The sequence below is a fragment of the Lonchura striata genome, chromosome 9 (assembly GCF_050655825.1).
Source record: "Lonchura striata isolate lonStrDom1 chromosome 9, ASM5065582v1, whole genome shotgun sequence".
Classification (NCBI taxonomy): domain Eukaryota; kingdom Metazoa; phylum Chordata; class Aves; order Passeriformes; family Estrildidae; genus Lonchura; species Lonchura striata.
This window is the reverse complement of record NC_140711.1, coordinates 7,982,408-8,001,530: the sequence shown is the minus strand read 5'-3', so window position 1 is coordinate 8,001,530 and position 19,123 is coordinate 7,982,408. Positions and strand designations below refer to the sequence as shown.

Sequence of the window (19,123 nt, the reverse complement as noted above, 5' to 3'; positions counted from 1 at the left end):
GATCTTAATTTTTGGACCAGAACCCTTTTTTTTAAGCTTTTACAATTTTGCATTTTCCTTTAAAAATGACCACTATCACAATCAAACTCCTTCAAGTTTTTTATAATCAATACATTATTCATAGGGTGACTGGGGATTAATCGTGCAGCACAGATGTAAACGCTGGTAAATCAAGGAAGTCAATTGTGAAAACTAAGATCCTTTTATCCAATCTGACACCAAAGCCTCATGTACAAACAGCACAGATAAACTACACTACAATTCCCTGAACAACTGCCCTGGGTTTCTCTCTGACAAAGAATTTCAGAAGCCTGCAACAAACTGTCAGTAGACAGAAGATCTTTTTTAAGTAATCTCATGGCACTGAACAACTGCTGGCTGCAAGCCAACAATTCATTCATATTCCTGAATATCACTTAAGTGGTTTGGTGCTCGATCTAAGTTCAGTTAGTGGGTTTTTCCATTAGCTGGACATAGAACAATAGCCTGTGATTAATTTTCTCATTAATCTAATCAGCTTCAAGTGCAACACATACCACCTGAACCATTTTTGAAATTTGGGCCTTTAACTGTATTAATTGGACACATGCAGTCAAGTCACAGTAATCAAGTGTCCCCAGTACAAGTGCTGAAAAATTTCTGCTTGCTGTATCTTTTATTGAAAAGGCTGCTGAGTAGGCTGAAGGTGTCAGTCTTTTTTGTTTGCCTGGAGACCACAGAGCAAGATCTTAGCTCAGGCCTCAGTGCCAGCCAGTCTGGGGGTTCTCACTGACACAGCACGTAGTACCCAGGAGAGATGAGCAAAGTCACAAAGTCCTCCTGTGGGACAACACTTCAGTGACATCTCTGCCCTACCTCCCCCTTGGGAAACAAGGCTAGAATTGCCATTAAAAAAGCTGTACAGATCTCCTTATTGCTCAGGCATGCCGGGAGAAACACTGTTGAATGACATGAGTAAAAGACTTCTCTCCCCTACAGAACTAAAGATGAACACTGTTTTACTGACACAAAAAAACCCCAAACAGTAAGATAGGAAAAGCTGGGAAATACAGCCTTTTTTCTGACTCTTAATATTTACTTCTGTATCTTATTATTTAATGTTTTTGTTTGACCAAAACTGTTCAAAGCTCTCCAGCTTTCTCCAGCCACTGACTGGTATGGGAAATAATCAATCCTTTGGTTCTTAATGGTCCCATGTTTGTAGATTCCTGCTACAAGACATTCCCAGTGTTCTTTAGCATCTTAGTAATTGTTTTCAAACATACACATCTTGCTGTACAGACAGCTTATTTCACATCTTTTAAAATATCTGTTGTATTACAAAAAAATCCTTAAGCAGCAATCCCCAGTTCAATAGACTCTGGATTTTTAAATAAAACAGACAATTTTTTGCAGTTGGTGACAACTGCAATTCCACCTGTCTATGTTACCAGGGCTCACAAATCTTTTTATTCTCCTCTTTGAAACAGGTATTTTAAATTGAGAACTAAAGAAATAATTCAGAGAAAACAATTATTAGCTGGTTATTAAACCTCAAATTTTGTTCCTGAAAGCAATCAATTATTACAAAATAGAATATACCAGACCAGAGACAAAAATTAAATACAGGAGCTACACAAGCTGGGCATTACTGTTTTCAATTCTACAGTGCAAAGTAATTGATGAATACTGTGAACAGAACTGAATTCAACATTTGGTATGACATTTCATCCTACAGAATTGAATTTCTATTAGTATTTTTTTTTTAATTTAGAATTCACCATCAACAGCATATTTACTAACCTTATATACTAGTCTTTTATGCAGTATTACATCAAAAGCCTTCCTGAAGTCCAGGCAGATTAAGTCTACTGCTTCACCCCTCTCAGCTCTCACTGTCATCTCCTCAAAAGAAGTTAATCAAATTTGTTAAGCATCATCTCCTCTGCATAAATCCATGCTAATAAATCAGTTCATCCCTGATTCTATAATGCCTTTCAGTACAGAAGTCAGATTCAAATAATGACCAGTTTCTTTTTTTTTAATACAGAATACAACGTTATTTTCTCTTTCCAGAGAAGAGCTTAAACTCTTTGTTACCTTTTCAAGACATTACTGCTCAAAATTAAGCATTGTGGCAATTATTGCATTGGTAATGAACTAAGATACTTGCTGTTACTGCTTTTCAACCCCGTTCTGCTTCCTTCGTGTAAATAGTTATTTCCCATGGCGTCTCAGAACGGGAGAGGCAGACTGTTTACTGTACAAATCCAAAGTGGACAAGAAAACTTTGGAATTTAACAGACATTGTTACACACAGAGGCAAAACTGTTAGTGAAAAGAAACAACCCAAGTCTACTTGCAGCTAGCACAGATGACACAAATTGAGTTACCAGCTGAAAAATATGTTCTTGTTATTGAACCAGATCTAAAAAGTTAAACTTTTGAATATATTATTGCTTCAATGTTAGTTTGACCTCAAGTGGAGGATGCTTTTCTGTACAGCATAATGACTTCCTGCACACTAAGCAGATACACTAAAGCAAGGAGCCATTTATTTGCATACTTGATTCCAAAAGATACCATGAAATCATCTACATATTATACTGTACCAATTAAAATAGACCTTCTGTGAAAAAACCCAAACCCTGAGTGAACAGAGATCTACAATGAACTTCCTAACAAAACTAGAGATTCTAGAGGTTTCCTCAGAAGTGTCTGATCCTTGAAGCAGGAACACACTTTACAGCTACCTAAGCTCCTAAGAAATCCTATAAAGGACAAAATTATTTAGTACTTTTGCCTATTATTCATGTGGTACTTCTCAGGACATTTACTGACTTACTTCTTAGTGAATAAGCTCAGTCTTGTGCTTGCCCTTATCCTTCACATGCAGAGTGAAAACTTTCACTGTCTTTCCCTCCTGTAACACTTAAGGAATAACTACATTTTCTTCCATACAGAATTCAGAAGTAAATGCTAGAAATGCCAAACTAGCAATGTCTCCATTGTGTATTCTTGGATGATTAAGAATGTACTACAATTCCTACATTAATTCTCCTACTGCAACACTGAATATACTTCTTTTCTTTTCAAGAAACATGCTTGATCAAACTACATCCCTTCTTTTCCCAAGTATCAACTCAAGTAAAAAAAGGTGACAGATTCTATTACCCAGATAATAATTTATTCAAAAAAATAATTTACTAAGTTAAAAAAAAAAAAAAACCGACAGGGAAAAATAAGTTCAACGTCACATCACTTTTTGTCCACTATAGCCCTCTACCTCTTACTCATTTGAAACAATTGCTCAAGCTCCATCTACTCCAGAACATATCTTCATAAAACACTTGACTGCATAAATGGGAAATAAAGATCAAAACATGCAGTAACTGGGCAACTAACTAAAGTCTAACACTAAGAAGTTGAGAGGGAATATTCCATGTGGAATAAAGGCACTGCTCTCACAAACAGAAACCTATCTTAAAGTGAACCAAAGCCCATTTCTCAGATTGATGTTTGGGCTCTTAAAAAAATCAAGAATGGAAGAATCATAATTTAATATACTCACATGAAAAATATTAAAGCTGTCTTCATACACACCTACCAAAGATTACTTAGACCCCACAGGATTCTTAAAGTGAGTTTTATAAATTATTATAATTTATTAGAGATTAACTACATTGGGTAAACTCACTTGCTTCCTGCGGGCCAGTTCTTCTTCTTCCCGTCGTTTCCTCTCATCTTCCTGCTGCCTCCTAAGTAGCTCTTCTTGTTGCCTCCGAAGCTCCTCCTGCCTTTTCCTCTCCTCTTCCTCTCGTTTGGCCCTCATTTCCACTTCTCTCCTCTCTTGCTCTAGCTACAATTCACATAAAACTATACTCAGATGCAGGTAACGTATTCCTACACCATTTCTTAGGGCATCTCTGCTTAGTAACAGCTTAACAGATGAAGCCTCTGACAGATACTCTCCCTTAATTGCAATTTTACCTATCAGCTGGCTGCCTACTGAGGTCAGATTCCTGAAACAGTCCAGAAGAATTTTGGACAATTTCTGTTTGTAACAAACACCAGTTTTCCAGTCAGTATTTCTACATCAGCTCCTCAAAATACCCTCTGACTTTGGAAGTGAGTAGCGAGTTGTTTTGCAGTCATCATAAAATAGTAATTTTCACGAAACGTACAGAGTCATATAGGTTCAAACGCACAAAAATAATTTAATACCAGAGTACTTGTAGAATAAGCCTACTAAATAGGACTCTTATGATTCCCCAAACCAGTTTGGGTGAAAATCACAAGGATTAAGAGTACAACTACCTGGTCTCAACTCAGGGTTTGGCCTGACAGCTCATGATGATCTCAGTTTAAAACAAAGGTGGCTACTGAAGAGGTTTGAATCACAAATGGAGAACACAGCCACTATTTCAGAGGTCAGTAATACCTCCACAGCAACAGTTTCCAAACAGCTGTCCACAAAGATTTCATAACTTGTTTTTATAACCCTCATTCTCTTTATGGTGTTTTCCATTAAAATCTAGCCAAAAATCATCCACTGAAGAGCTCAGTCTTCCCTTGACTCAAGAACCACAATTACATTGCAGAAAAGCAATCCCAACTTCTTAAAATACGAAACAGTTTCTGACCTTTGCAGCCTTGGCCTTCTCGAGCTGCTGAAGTTGTTCTAGAGCTGGTCCCTGAGCTGCAGTATCAATGGGCAGATCCCAGACACTGCTTCCTTCCCAGACTAGACAGTGAAGAAAACAAACATTGACAAGCAAAAATAAGCATGTGAACAAAACATAACTGAAAGGGGAGAATCTTGTGTATGCTGTTACTATGTTTTAGGAACTAAAATCATGTTAACACTTTTGCTTTAGTCAGTAGAGGGCCACCTAATCTTCCTGGAGAACAAGGCTGGGTTTCCTATGAAATTCCACAGAAGCACCAGCTATTCCAGCTCCTCCCATCAGAACAGAATAGCCTTAAATAGAACAATCCCTTCAGATCTAGACTTCCATAACCACTGGAAAAGTTACCATATTCTTCACTGCTCTCAAACTGAACTTCTACTGTACGGCAAAGCAGGCTGATACAGTTAAACATCATGATGCAGAGATAATTTCCCTTTGTGTCAAAAAGGGAGGGATCATCTCAAAGATGCCAATTCTTAACGCATGGACTTTTCCCAGGAGATCAGATCCAGGCTAAGCACCTTACCTGTAGGCTGTGAAGCTGACTGAAGTTCCCATATTGAGCCAGTGTCCGGCACTGACACAGACCTTGTAACAGGTGGCATCATGTTCTGTTCAGATATTCTGTAATACCAACAGGAAGAGTCAACACGCCACTTCCAGGGAGAGGAGTGCTCTGAACACGTATGAGATTCAGTAACTTGTAACATACTGCTTTCCTTCCACACCTCTATTTAAAACAAAAATATGATGTGGACAACAGTAGTTGCTTGCAGAGTTCTTGCAGAGCTCACCCCTGCTGCTAAGTCAAGGGCTAAGCTACAGTTTTGCATTTGTTGCTTAGAGGCCAGTTTGAGGAACAAGCATCCAGTACCGCAGAACTGGCAAAGCCCTTTGGTGATCAGCACAACATACCTGTCAGACAGGTACAATTCAAACTCCTCATTTCCATAAACACTCTCTGAAACAAAGGTTTATATAAACAAGTACTCCATATCCTGAAACTGTTTCCTATTATTCTGAAACATACTTATATTCTCATTACTATCTTTAACACACATAATCCTAAAATATGAGAAAAATTAATTAGAACAGAAAGCTGACAAAATGTAGTTATTGTTACATATAAACTAAAGCACAGGGAGAACAGAATTCAGTTCAAGCCTGAGCTAGCTCACCTCATCTTCAGGGCCTGGAACTGTTGAAGGAGAATAGCAAGCTGCTGCTGCTGCTGGGATGAGAGGGCTGCCTTCTGCTGCTGGGCCAGCATCTGTGCATACTGTTGTCTTCAAAAGAGAAGCAGATAAATGGTATTTGTTTGCTTACACCCAAGTTGCAGACAGATTCATGCTCTGGGACTAATACCCACTGACATATAACATACATGCTAAATACTAGAGGAAACCACAGAACAGGAGCTTGACAAGAATCAAAATACAAGAATATAGCCAGTTGGCTCACATGAGCAGAACCAGACTTCTCCTCACCTTCAGTTATGTCACCTGGCTATTATTGCCCCATGTTTTTCTTGTAAGCTGTGCAACACCACTTCCCTTTTTGTCTAAATTCCATAATTTTAGCTCAAATTAATATAGCTTTGATCACTGCCCACTTGCAATCAGTCCCTTCCCCAGTATGTCAAGGCATTGCCTAGCACAGGAGCAGGCTTTTGCCTCATTCAATCATGAGCTGCCAATCAGTATTGAAAAACTATAGTCATGACACATGCTTTCAGGATCCCCTGAAAAAGGAGCCTGACTGCTTTCTTTCCCTTAAGCTGCTGCAGAAATAGCTGCCAGGAGTTGGCCATAACTGGAAAATGACAGCTTCAGCAAAATGGATTTCAAACTGCTTTGCCCAGCAGGACCTTCCACTGATCTTCAAAGAGCTGAGCAAGCAGACCAAAGGTAAGTTCCACCTTCTCCATCTCCAGATCCAAAGATGTGTAGTCTTCTCCTGACATCAAAACATCTGAAGGTCATTACTACAACACCTGGGATTCAGACTGACCATAACAGCTACCTATAAAGCAAGCCTCACCGAACTAGCAATGTGTGACACTGGAATCTGAAAAGCGAGCCTGGGGCAGACACACTGCCCTAATCTTGTACACTGCCAAGATCTCCAGTGTTTATGGAAGCAGCTATTGCTGTTGTAAAGCACTCCCAGCCCCACTGCCCAAGGAAACAACGACAAGCAGCTGAACTTAGATGATTAAAAATGCGGACCCGAACAAAGCCACTGGAAGATCTCTGGGACAGGAAGTCTTACTGTATTAAAAGATGCTGATACTGAAGGTGCTGCATCTGGATTAGAGCCAACTCCTGTTGTCTAGTCAGTCGCTCTTGGTCCAGCTCGCCCTGTGTTTAGGGATAAAACATTTTTTATCAATAACATACATACTAAGAGTAGTAGTATGTATGTATGTATGTATGTAGTAGTATGTAGCAAATGCAAGCAATGTAGAAGTTGTATTTTGACCAGAAAAAAAAAAAAGAAAATAGAAAAATACCTATACCGAGATCAAGATTTACAAAGCCTGTGAAATACACAGCACCTTTACACATCACAGTACCCAGCCTCCCAGCCACATCAAGCATTTTTAAATTACATGTCTTTTCTACTCCTCCAAAAGTAATCTAACACCAAGTTCAACTTTGGTGCTTGGAACACCTGCAATTCCAAGACAGAGTAGATGACACCTAAATAATTCAATTCCACTTGTTAGAGGACTATTTCAATACTGTAACTGTCACGTAATTACCAGATGCGGAAGTGGTGCTGGGCCTGGAGTGAAGGGAACCCTGCCCCACATTTTCATGATGTCTCCAAGTGGCTGGAAAGTCTCATCACAGGCTCTCTTCACCAACAGGGACATCGTGAAGTATCCAGCCTGAAACCACTCTGCCATCTCCTGATTACTGAACGGACCTGAAATCACATTGACCAACACACGTTGTGGGGAAGGGGAAGCAAGGGCAGGTTCAGCATGTTGGAAACAAGGAGCTGCCTATGGTCACACAATGCCTGGCACCAGGCCAGGCATTCCTGTCTGCCTCACCCGCTTGTGGGGACACTGCTCATCCAAGGCCGGAGTGTCCATGCACACCTGCACAGTGGCTACAGCACTGGCCTGCAGCCTCAGGGAAAAATCCATGATGGCTTTCATCCTGCCTTGAAAGGAAACGGTCAGCTCTGGGTGCAAGCCAAGCAGCCACCACAGTGTGGGGCTTGGGCCAGTTAATCCCCCTGCTGTCCTCCAGCAGCTCTTACTGCTTCAGGCTCACAGCAGCTGCAGCTTCTACTCTGGAGCTCAGCAGTACCTGCTGCCTGACACTGCTCAAACCACAAGTGCTGCTTTCCTGACTGCAATGTACAGATAATTAAACAATCTTAGCCTGCTTCAACTCTTGCCTTCAAAACCAGAGGAATCCTCACATTTTACACAAGTTTTGCTTCTGGAACTCAGCAGATAAACAGATTCACCTATAATGAACAACTACATTTTTTAAGATAATGAGGATCCAGTTTCTTTCTTTTGTAGAAATCTACACTTTTCTGTCTCTTCATCTAAGAAAGATTTCAGTCATTCCTTTCAAAAGAGGGTTCCTATACTAATTTTACATATTCAAATACATAGAAATATATATTCAAATACATAGAATATCAGTATAAAATTATTATCTAACCAAGTAAGAACCACATAAGTAAGTTTTGCAAAATATCATCTGAAAAGTAGGAACATGCTTGCCTTCTCTGTAAGGAGTATCTCTAGAAGGCAATTCCTCCTACAGAATATGAAGCCACAAGAGGCTATCCCAAGAAAAAAAATTATATGGAAGTGTTTACTTCTTGATGTCACACTGAAGTACTTAATCCAGCAACAGAAATATTTAGATTGTCACCCACCAATAAACACCGAGCAGTGACTGACATACAATAAGCAAATAAAAGCACTTTATGGTTAACATTATTTAAACAAACAAATTAAAAAAAAAAAATCTAAAGACATGCAATACCTGCAGACAAGAGATTGACATAGATCCCACAAACACCACCCCCACCAATCCTATCTGGAGTTCACAGCTGAGAAGTCATTTACACTACACAGTGTGAAGTACAGCAAGGAAGGAATTCACTGTTTAACTGCACTTTTGGGAAGCAGACAAGCAGCTGCTAAACCGAGCCCTGGGACCTCCAAAGGAAAAGTACCTTCTGAAAGCAAAGATGCAAATGGCCTGCAATGCAAAATTGCAAATATGAAAGGCCTGCTTCAAATTTTATTTACAAAAAAATTCTTAACCAAAAATTGAAAGCAGGGAGCAGTTCCTATCTATTATATGAAGTAACAAAGCAGTGACTGTAAGTGCAATTTAAATTAAGATTCTGCACAAGCACTGGCTGGTGGAAATTTGATTCCTCTTTGCCCTCGATTCTAAACCAACCACCCTACCTGACTATTCCATGTCTTCAGGATGAGCCTAGAAAACTGATTTCAAGGTTTCTTGTGGATTCTTTACAACAACTACTTGAGTGGTCACATTCCTTCTTTATTTACACTGTGATTTGGAAATCTGAGTAACTAATGGTATGTGAAACAGGTTTTAGTCAAACCTAATTTACAGGAATATGAAGTGATGGCAAACCTCAGCATTGATAAAGCACAGTTCTGGACGTTTGGCCTGCTAAGCTCATGGGGGCAGTGATGGGTTGAAGGTATTTTCAAAACCTAGTTCTAGAATGGTAAATTCCCTGTGCCACTTCTGTAAAAAGAAGCACCAGCATCTGTTGGTGGTAATTCTGTGAAGAACTCTTTAACAATTCTGTGAAACAAAAGAGGAAGTGTAAATGGCACAGACCTACCCTGAATTTCTCCTTGTGGATCTTTGTAGTACCACTTCTGCATGGCTTCATGAAACAGGGGCATAGAGGAACCCTTTGCTCTGTGCTCTTGGATTTTTGCTGCTAGTCTTTCATCATCAAGGGCACTGTCCTGCAGATATGCCACCATTTTTTCTGCTTGCTGGAAGAGACATCAAAACCAGCAAGAAATACAAGAGTTAGATGGGGGCTTACAGATTTAGAAATCAGTGTACTGAACACAACTACCTTGTGTTTCCCAGTGCTCCAGAGTGTACCAGGAATGACAGGCAGCCGCAGGACAGGAGTGACTGCTACACAAACCTGGAGCTCTGTCTACCACACTTGTCAGGCAGAATCCTGAACAAGCACAGTTCACCTGCTTACATAAAGCTTTAGAGCAACTTGCCAAGGAGGTCCCATGCAGTGCCACAGTGAAAAATAAAACAGGCATGGGAGCATGAGCACAAGGAAGGCTCTACATCTCAGCAGTCACTACAGTTTCATCAACACAGTGTTGTGATTCACTTACAGGATTTTTGGTTGGGTTTTTGTTTGTTTGATGGTTTGTTTGGGGGTTTTAACAGACATACGTAATTTCTCAAGGCAAATCATAATGCTACTTGACGGGTCACAAGCACTATGGTCTCTAGCTCTTTAACTCAAGGTACAGCACACAAAAATACAACAGCTTTGATTATTTGCAAAAAAAAAAAAAAAAAAACCAAACAAAATAAACCAACCAGAGGGAAGCAGCTTTCAGTATAAATTGTGGAGTGTAAAATTTTAGCTGCATTTCTGATTTTATGGGCTTCAAATATTTTCTGCATTCCACATTCCTCCAGTCTCATGATTGTCAACAACAAAGGAATTGGAAAAATGTTACCTGCTCTAGGTGTTTGAGGCCCTCTTCATCATCTGGATCAGTGGGAATGTTGCCCATGCCTGGAGCAGCTGTGACAGGTGTTTGAACTGGCCGCAGAGCAGGATTTGAATTGGAAATCGGAGGAGAAAGATGAGCAGAAGCAGCTGTGTCTGCAGAAATCTGTGGCAAAGGTTGAGCAAGAGAAGCCAAATCTAAAGAAAAATGTTTAAGTTAGTTCATTATTTTTAACATAAATGACAATTACTTTTAAGGACTTAACACAGAGAATATTCAACAGCTCAAATTTATCACCAAAGCAAAAGTATTTTCAGATTTTCCTGAATGTACTGCTTACAGCACAGGTACCCAGTCTAACTTTGAGGAAACAGTTTCATTATATCAGTGCAAAACTTGGCACATTTGAGCATATCCCATTTCCTGGCCAGGCTATTCTGCTGTACCATAGTAAGGCACATCCACAACTAGCTCATGTTTCTCTGGACCACATTTCAGTGTGAAGTACAAGTGCACTGCAAGCATGGCACAGCCAAGAAATCCTGTATTTATAGACCAGTTGGTGAACTCTGGCTTTCCATCACAAGTCCCTGCCTCTTTTAAGGGGCTAGGATTATTCACAGTGAGTAATGGAAACTCACTAAATTTATCTGTCAGGTTTATTACCTTCCCCTCTGTTGGACATTTTGGCTGACAGTGTATTCTCCACTTGATTCTCTTTATCTTCTGTTTTTTCTGTTCTTTCTGGCACAGACTCTTCCTTCCTCTCAAAAAGGTTTGTCTGCAGCGGGTCTGGAGGCTGGGATTTCGGTGGGGTGTCTGACCTGGCAACTGGAGATGATGCTTGAGCTGCTTCTTCCACCGTTTCTGTAACAAGGCACAGTTCTAAGTAACTGAGTTAACAGAAATTCTACACTGACAGTTGCAGAAGTCATCCCCCTTACCTGCCACAATTCTTTCTGTTTTCTCCCCCTCTTTCTTGGTCTTTTCATGATCTTTGGCTTCTTCATTGTGGCTCCCTTCAGAATCAGACCTTTCCTCCCCTTCCTCCACAGGCCGGAAGTCCATCTCCTGCTCCTCTGGTATTGGCTCCTTCTGCACTTTCTGCAAAGTCAATGCAATCGTCCATAACCCACTTGACATCAAAGGACATTTGCACTAAGTGACCCAAGGGCCCAAAGCAGCTTTTCACCTTTAAAGAGTGGAATGCTCCAGAGGAGTCAAACGTGCCCATTTCTTCCTCAGCATCATCCAAGCACCACTCAGGGAGACTGTCCCTGTCGTCGTCCATGCTGCCGCTGCCGCAGCGCACACGGCGATAGCCCCGCTCGTCGTCTCGGTCCCGGAAATCGAACTCAAATCTCCGCCGTCGCTCCATGTGCTCCCGCCAGCCTGCGGAATGAGGGCCGTCTAAGGCAGGGAAAGGAGCTTTACCACACAGTGCTGGGGCAGTGCTCACACAGTGGGGGGGAAGGACACTGACAGCAATTCAGAAAGCTGCTGCAAGGTACAGCCCACCTATGAACAGGCAACTTCAAGGCAAAGAAAAAGAGCATCCTGCCAATAAGCATTTCATATATTGTCCACTGTGTATCCTCACATTATAAACTGTGGAATAAGCATTAAAAACTGCATAAGGCTAAAAAAGCTTGGCTACAAAATCAGGCACCAAAATAAAACAAGCAACACTAGTTGCCAATTGAATTTACCAGCCATCATTGATTTAAGTCTTTTGTGGCATCTTTAGATGTGTAAGATTTTGTGTTTTCCTTCAGGGGCTCTGCAGAAGTTGCATCCAGAAGTTGCATCCTGAACAAAAAACACCCATGGTTTTGCCTCTTGCCCTCAGGTATGCTTTTGTGCATATACATGAAAAATGGAGTGACAACTGTTCAAATATCTTTGAAAGGACTGGTCAGTCTCTTGAATGTTTTTTTTTTAAGCCAAGGAATAACAAAACTTGGAAAGATAAGAAATGGGAGAACATTCCCAATTCATGTATAAACTTCATATTCAGAAGACACCTTCACTTGGCCAAGCTTCACATCCTCTGAGTGTAATAATGTTATTTAAGCTGTAAAGAGCTGGCTGCTAAGGAAAACAAATTGGGAGTGAAAGGACTGTACACAGCTTTCCATGAAATACAAACTATCTTTATCACAAAGGTGCAAAGAAAAATGAAGGCATCTTAGAGCTTTTCATGGTGGCTGTTCTTAACTGGAAAGAAGTAAAATTTTTTTTTTTTTTTGCTCCAACAATCTGTGCACCAGAATTAGTGCAGCCTCACAGTACCAAATGTCTACAGTAAAGGCGAGAAACATGATCCTGCTTCATGACTGATTAATGTTTCCACACTGACCTTAATACTCTAACCATTAATATTAGCCACCAAAAAATCCACCTTTGTGTCACAAATACAGGAAATATAAAACAAACTCCTTCCACAAACATTCATGAACTTCAGTCTTAATTTTTAGCAAGGAAACCCAAATGTTAGATTTTAACAATGCTTTCACTATTCCATATGTGCTTATTTGCAAATAATTCCACCTGATAAATTAACCTACACTTCTAGTTATGCCTCACAAAAAAAGTAACATTAAACCATCAAATCAATGCTCTGAGGCAATCTTTTTAATGCTATTAAGGAAAGAGATTTAAGTGTGAAAGGCTGTTGACAACCAAACAGCATTTCTGACTGAGTCCCTGGACAGACAGCCCCTCATCACAAGCAGCCATGTCCATGTCAGGGCTCCCAGCAGGGGAAAGTAGCCTGCATTGAAAGGAGCCTCTATTTTTCTACAGTTCACATATCAATACCACTAGTGCAGCTCTTCATAGTGAGATCCAGAAATGTGGTTTTTGAAGGTGAATTCTAAGTACTTTGTTAAACCCAGGTATCATTAACGTTCAAATGAAGAACCATTTGGTCTGCTTGCAGAGATTTAGTCACACCATCTTTTACAGCCCCCACATTTTCAGAGCTATGTGGAGAGGCAAAAAGACACAGGTGTAGCAGACTCATGCCCTTGTTTCTTAGTAACAAAATGTGTTTGTAAAAGCCCAGTTAGAATATAGGCCATAATTCAGGTCTGAAATATCAGGCTGCCAACCTTTTAAAGCAAGCCAAGAGGAAAAATAAACCTGAATTCTTACCTTAAGTTTTTTAACCAGCAATTAAACCATAATCAGAGCTTTAAGTTCAGCTCCATACTATCAACTAGGCAGTAGTTACATAATCAATATTTCAAGTATAGAGACAATTTTAAGCTTAATTTATCCCTTGCAATTTATGGTGATATTGTAGGTAAAAGATAGGACTACTGGCTGCTTCAGGAAATCCAAGAACACATTAGCCTTATTAATAGCTATTTCTCTCTTTAAAGTTTTATTCTCTAACTCAGCAGTGAAATTTTCAATACATACTAAAACAACAGTAAATGCTAAACTGAACACTTAACCAAAGAATAGTACACATTTTGGCATTACATACAGACCTAGTTCTTACTTTGCTCAATTTTGGAGCAAGGTTCTCCAACGTACTTTAGCTGCTTAATCACATTTAAGAAACACAAGGAACAATGCCCAAAAATTCAACTCCAGTTGAATCACAGCACCTGATTTTGAAAGTGTAGTGAATCAAGATGAATTTGAAAAGCCTTTCAAACAAAGCAGCAAATAAAAAATCTTTATATGAGAGTACAGCCTAAGGCCTCTCTCAAATGCTTCTCACGAAAAAGATCAATTTGAAGAGCTATTTAAGCAAAGACACGAAATCATATCAGAAATTCTAGTCAAGAAAAACTTATTCCTATTCCTTAAGACTGACTTGGTAACCAAAACCATAAACATCACTAGTTTTGAAACCAAAACTGGTTTGTATATGTTCCTGACAAAACAGACTTGGCCTAGTAAATTTAAAGGTCAATCACTGTACGACTGCAAGAATTGGAATAACAGAAAGAGGGGTTTTTTAGACATTTGTAATTTTAAAGCATGGTTAAAAATTAAAAGGAAAAAAAAACTTTGAAGCAGCCAGTGAATATGAATCTGTGATCACAGTCTTCCAGCAGTTATTAAAGCCAGTGTAAAGATCCTAGCGGGGAATACACAGAGACAAGCCACAGGAAGGACCAACTAAACAAATTACAACAGTGCTCTGAAGATACCACTCTATTTTTAGTGGGACATATGACTATACTATTACTTAACACCAGAATAAGTACAAAGAAGTATTTAAACCATGCCAATTCGAGTTAAACTCATTGTTTAAAGCAAAAATGTGATTCAAACCATTTTGATATTTCTGTGGCTACTACTAAGAGGAGAATTCAAATACAGCTCTGATGAAAGCTAGAATTAGAACAATACAGCTGTCAGATCAGGCTATCTCAAAATTAGCAATTTTTTTGCAGCTTCATGTAAGTCTTTGAACAGGCTATCAGTGATAGCTGCTAAAACTAACTCATAAGCAAAGTTCAGTTCATTTCTACTACATTAAAAGTTCAAATAAGTAGTACTATTTTCTATTACAGAAGTGAGGTGAATTTTCAAAACCTTTCTCAGAACAGCCAAAAAAGTTCAAGACCTGAATGAACTCCTGAACTTTGAGGTCTACACTTCCTTTTAAGCTAAAGCATGCAGGCTGGTACTCCCAGAACACTCCACTCATGAGTATCATGCTGCATCATAAGGCAGCTGGCTTGATGTTGCCTCAACTAGATAACAAAGCAGCAGTGTCTGATCAACAACTGTGACCAAACACTGGGGAAAAGAAAATTATATTCTTCAAAATTTGCCTCTTAGCCTTGCTCTAAATAGAAAACATCTGATGGCAAATCAAGCCTTGAGCTCATTGCTAAATTTTAGCACAAAAGAACAGCTGTTTGAGAGCAGAGTTATACACAGCTGTGAAGAAGGCTCAGAACAGAGGTGATGGTTGCTCCCAACAATAACCATACTGAAAGTCTGGGATGTTGTAAAGGGCAACAGAACCATTGTAAGAACTGGCACTTTTTTTTATTGAAGTTGTCCACCTCAGCTCCAAAAATGCCCTGCGCTTTCTTTGCCTTCCTATTAAGCTTTTGCATGGAGCAAAGGATGCTCAAGCGAGGGGACCTTATCACCCTCTAGAACTACCAAAAAGGTTTAGATGGGCATTATGAGCAATTTCTTCACTGAAAGGCTTGTCAAGCATTAGCACATATGCCCAGGGAGGTGGTGGAGGCACCATCCCTGGAGGGATTTAAAAGCCATGTAGATGTGGCACTTAAGGACATGGTTTAGTGGTGGCCTTGGCAGTGCTGGGTCAATGGTTGGGCTCAAACACCTTGAAGGTCTTTTCCAAATGTAACAATTTATTATTCTATGAAGATGTAATAGTAGATTAGGGCCTAATACTCTCCTGGTACTCCAGAAGCCTTCTGCAGCCAAAAGATAGTCAAACCCATGATCCCACATCAGGTATGACTTAATCTTTCTCCAAAAAGAAAGAAGAAAACTATAATATGTTTTAGTTCTACTACTGAAATACCAAGTTCTGCTTTGTATTTCTCCTGCAATTTCAGCAATGCAATGCTGGAAAGCAAGTTAGCAGACTTGCCCTGTCAGCCCTGGGAATGGGAGAGTGAAACCAAACAGGTGCCTGAAATTTATTGAGACAAGATATCCTGTAACTAACTACAAAATGTGTTGTGCAACATATTTTGAGACTTTCCAAGGATGCTTCTTGGCATAGCAAACACATCTGTGAAACCAGAAAGAGGTCAATGACCAGAGTGGTTTAGTGTCAGTGTCACTCTGTAGCATTAGGTATGCTGTCTAATGTGGGTCATTTCAGCCCCCTGATTGTCACAGACACAAAGAAACAGTACTATTAAAAATACCCTTATTTTACCAGGTACACATACACACCTGGAACACAATACAGACAAGTGCACACCTGGAAAGTATTGTTCCCTTAAACATGTTAGGGTACTGAAGATGCTAAAAGGAAAACGAAAGGCACAATTTTATGCTAATCATCTTGTGACCAAGAGCCACATGTGACCAGAACATTACTTAATGACCAACACAAGATGAATTGATTTTTCCCTGAACGTGGCACCTCCTTCTCCTCATGGCCTTTTCTCTCTCTCTCTCTAACCACAGCTGTACATTTGCCCAGCTCTGCTCTCACCTGGACTGTGAGGACGCCACCTCTCCCCATCTCTCCGTGACCCAGCCAGTCGCCAGCCTCCATCCTCATCTTCCCCATTCTGCTCCTCCCTGAAGATGCGCCAGTTCTCGCTCTCGGAGCGTATAAATTCGTGTTTCCTCCCAGTGGTCACTGTCCCACCTTCCTCAAAGTTTGGTCTCACTGCAAAGAAAACACACACCAGTGAACATGTGTCCTGTCTTTAGAAACACAGAAATACAAAAAGGGTTGAAATCTTGCTCTCTTGGAGGCAAAAAATGCACAAAGTGATTATAGGAACCTAGGAGAGGAACAGAAACTCAAGAAGGAAACAGAGAGAGATTTAAGAAATCCAGGTCCCTATGCACCTTGGGATGGAAAGATTAAAAAAAAATAAATCCAGAAGGAAGCAAAGCATATAAGCAATTAGAACATGTATAGGAAAGGCGAAGGAGAAAAGGCAGTTTAAGAGATGTAGGGAAATGTAACAGGAAGAAGTCAAAAGCGTGCAGAGAAAAAGAATAAACTGCTTTATCATGAAGTGTCTTATGCTAAATGGGAGCACAGTGTAAACATTATATAAACCAAATACACTTCCTATTTCTGTAATAAAAAGAAGGTGAAATCTATTTATTTAATCCAATATACAGCAGCCTAAGTATTAGGAAACACTGAAAATTTAAAGTAGCATTGAGGAATAAATGAGGAAAAATTTAGCAATGTTAACACGATGCTGTGAATCCATCTTCTGTAGAGCCAAGGTCAGTGTATAAAAGGCTAGAAGCAATTATGTGTGAGCTGAAGGATAGGTTTACTAGAAGTTTAGGAGACAGTATAGTATTTTAGTTCCCAATGTACATTATGTTATATCTAAAACAAAACATAAAATCCTCAACTACTTACGAAAAACAACCTTGTCAGAAAAGGATGATATAAATATTTTTATTATAAGACTCCACATTATACATCAAGATTTCCAAGTCATACACCAGTATGCCAAGGTTTAACACAGATGCTGTTTTCACTGCTGACTTGCCCTAACACAACAGCCCATCACCGAAATAAGTTTCTTCAGCTGTGTAGCACCAGAATTGCCACAGGAACCACAGTGATGCCATTTCTTCACTGGTACCATTACCCAATGTTAACCTGAAATTGTGGTGTTAACTATAAAAAGAAAAGTTTTCAAGTACAAGAGAAAGGTATACTGAATCTTCCTTCTTAAGAGTCCTAATTTGGTGAAGTCTGTTTAGCATGCCTGCTTTCTTAGACAGGAAAAACAAAAGAAAGTATGATCATGTACTAAGGCTCCTGGGGTAGAGTCATTTTTAAGTATTTCATTTAGGCACCACAGGAGATACTTTCTTAGCATCAGGCAGATTTTTCAGTCAATGAAAAAGATGAACAAACAAAAAGATCTGAAATTCTGGCATATCAGACCTCTGTTTAGGTCATGAAAATTCTTCCTGCTAGAGATACTGCACTCTGGAGACAGGAAGCACACACTGGCTCTCTACTTTGCATGCACCTTGGAGAAAAACTGACATCCCTTCTCCACCATCTCAAAACACTGGAGGGAAAAAACCTCTATCTTTCTACAGCTCTATTTTTTTATATCTTTCTCTTATGCTGCTCCTATATGAAGAGCTAAAGCAGATTGGCTAATTTAAAGTCCAGTATCAGAAACTAATTTATAAGTCAAGCAGCAGAACCAACAGGCAATGTCAGCCATGAAGCCAAGTATAACCCAGTTCCACCTTTACTTCACTGAAGGGGACATCTGGCTGAAGATCACTTCTGTATTTGCAAGGTTTTGAGAAACAAAACAATCTGCAGACAGTGTATTTTGGGGAGTCTCTGGTAATACTCCAAACAAAATTGCTGGAGGCACTCAATTCCCTTCATTTGGGTACATGTGATGCTGGCAACTTTTTATCTGGAGTGGATAAATCTTTGCAGATGAAGGTCAGCCACATTCTGTATTCCTGTGCTTCACACAAAAGACAGGAAAGGAACAAGCCAGAGAGAAAAATCAAAGTCTGTGAATTTTTTTTTTTTTTTCAAAAAATTTTGGTGTCGAAAAACTATAATGCAGACTACAGTAACAAAAAGTGCACAGAAACCTTTCACCATTGTTCCTTGGATGGGCTTCCCATAGTAGTAAAGCAAAAGACAAAGCTACAGAGCCAAGTCAACTGGAAGTAAAACACAGAGGTGCACAGGAGAGAGCTCAAGAGATTAGTCTTTTTCTTACTAAAACAGTTACCAAAAGAAGGAAGTTATTCGAATCACTATGTTGAGACACAAGAAGTATTTTTACAGATTTATCTATTATTTTCATGAAGATTCACATCTATTACTTGACACTTAATCAATAACATTAATTTAAGAGATTTTAGACTCTACCAAGAAAGGAAAAAAAGGGATGTTCTTCCCTTCCATTGTAACTTCAGTCTGTTCTGAAGACTGCTCTTTAACACAGACAAGCTCTCAGCTCACAGATCCCATTCCACTTTTCCAAAAACATTTAGGAGGAAA

General features: G+C 39.6%; 1 protein-coding gene across 14 annotated transcripts in view; it reads right to left on the bottom strand.

Moving 5' to 3' along the window:
* Positions 1-19,123, bottom strand: part of GIGYF2 (GRB10 interacting GYF protein 2) — a 78,783-nt gene that overhangs the window by 9,704 nt on the left and 49,956 nt on the right. For 8 of the 14 annotated variants that reach the window (XM_085587036.1, XM_077785622.2, XM_085587040.1 and 5 more), the window contains 13 exons: positions 16,589-16,768; positions 11,603-11,820; positions 11,355-11,514; positions 11,077-11,277; positions 10,417-10,607; positions 9,534-9,693; positions 7,435-7,601; positions 6,942-7,030; positions 5,849-5,956; positions 5,197-5,294; positions 4,623-4,723; positions 3,677-3,838; positions 1,783-1,884 (listed from right to left, as the gene is read on the bottom strand). In XM_085587036.1, the coding sequence (XP_085443162.1) occupies positions 1,783-1,884; positions 3,677-3,838; positions 4,623-4,723; positions 5,197-5,294; positions 5,849-5,956; positions 6,942-7,030; positions 7,435-7,601; positions 9,534-9,693; positions 10,417-10,607; positions 11,077-11,277; positions 11,355-11,514; positions 11,603-11,820; positions 16,589-16,768 (1,937 nt within the window). The remainder of the gene's footprint in view (positions 1-1,782; positions 1,885-3,676; positions 3,839-4,622; positions 4,724-5,196; positions 5,295-5,848; positions 5,957-6,941; positions 7,031-7,434; positions 7,602-9,533; positions 9,694-10,416; positions 10,608-11,076; positions 11,278-11,354; positions 11,515-11,602; positions 11,821-16,588; positions 16,769-19,123) is intronic. The other 6 variants (XM_085587042.1, XM_085587038.1, XM_085587037.1 and 3 more) reach the window with 5 other exon arrangements.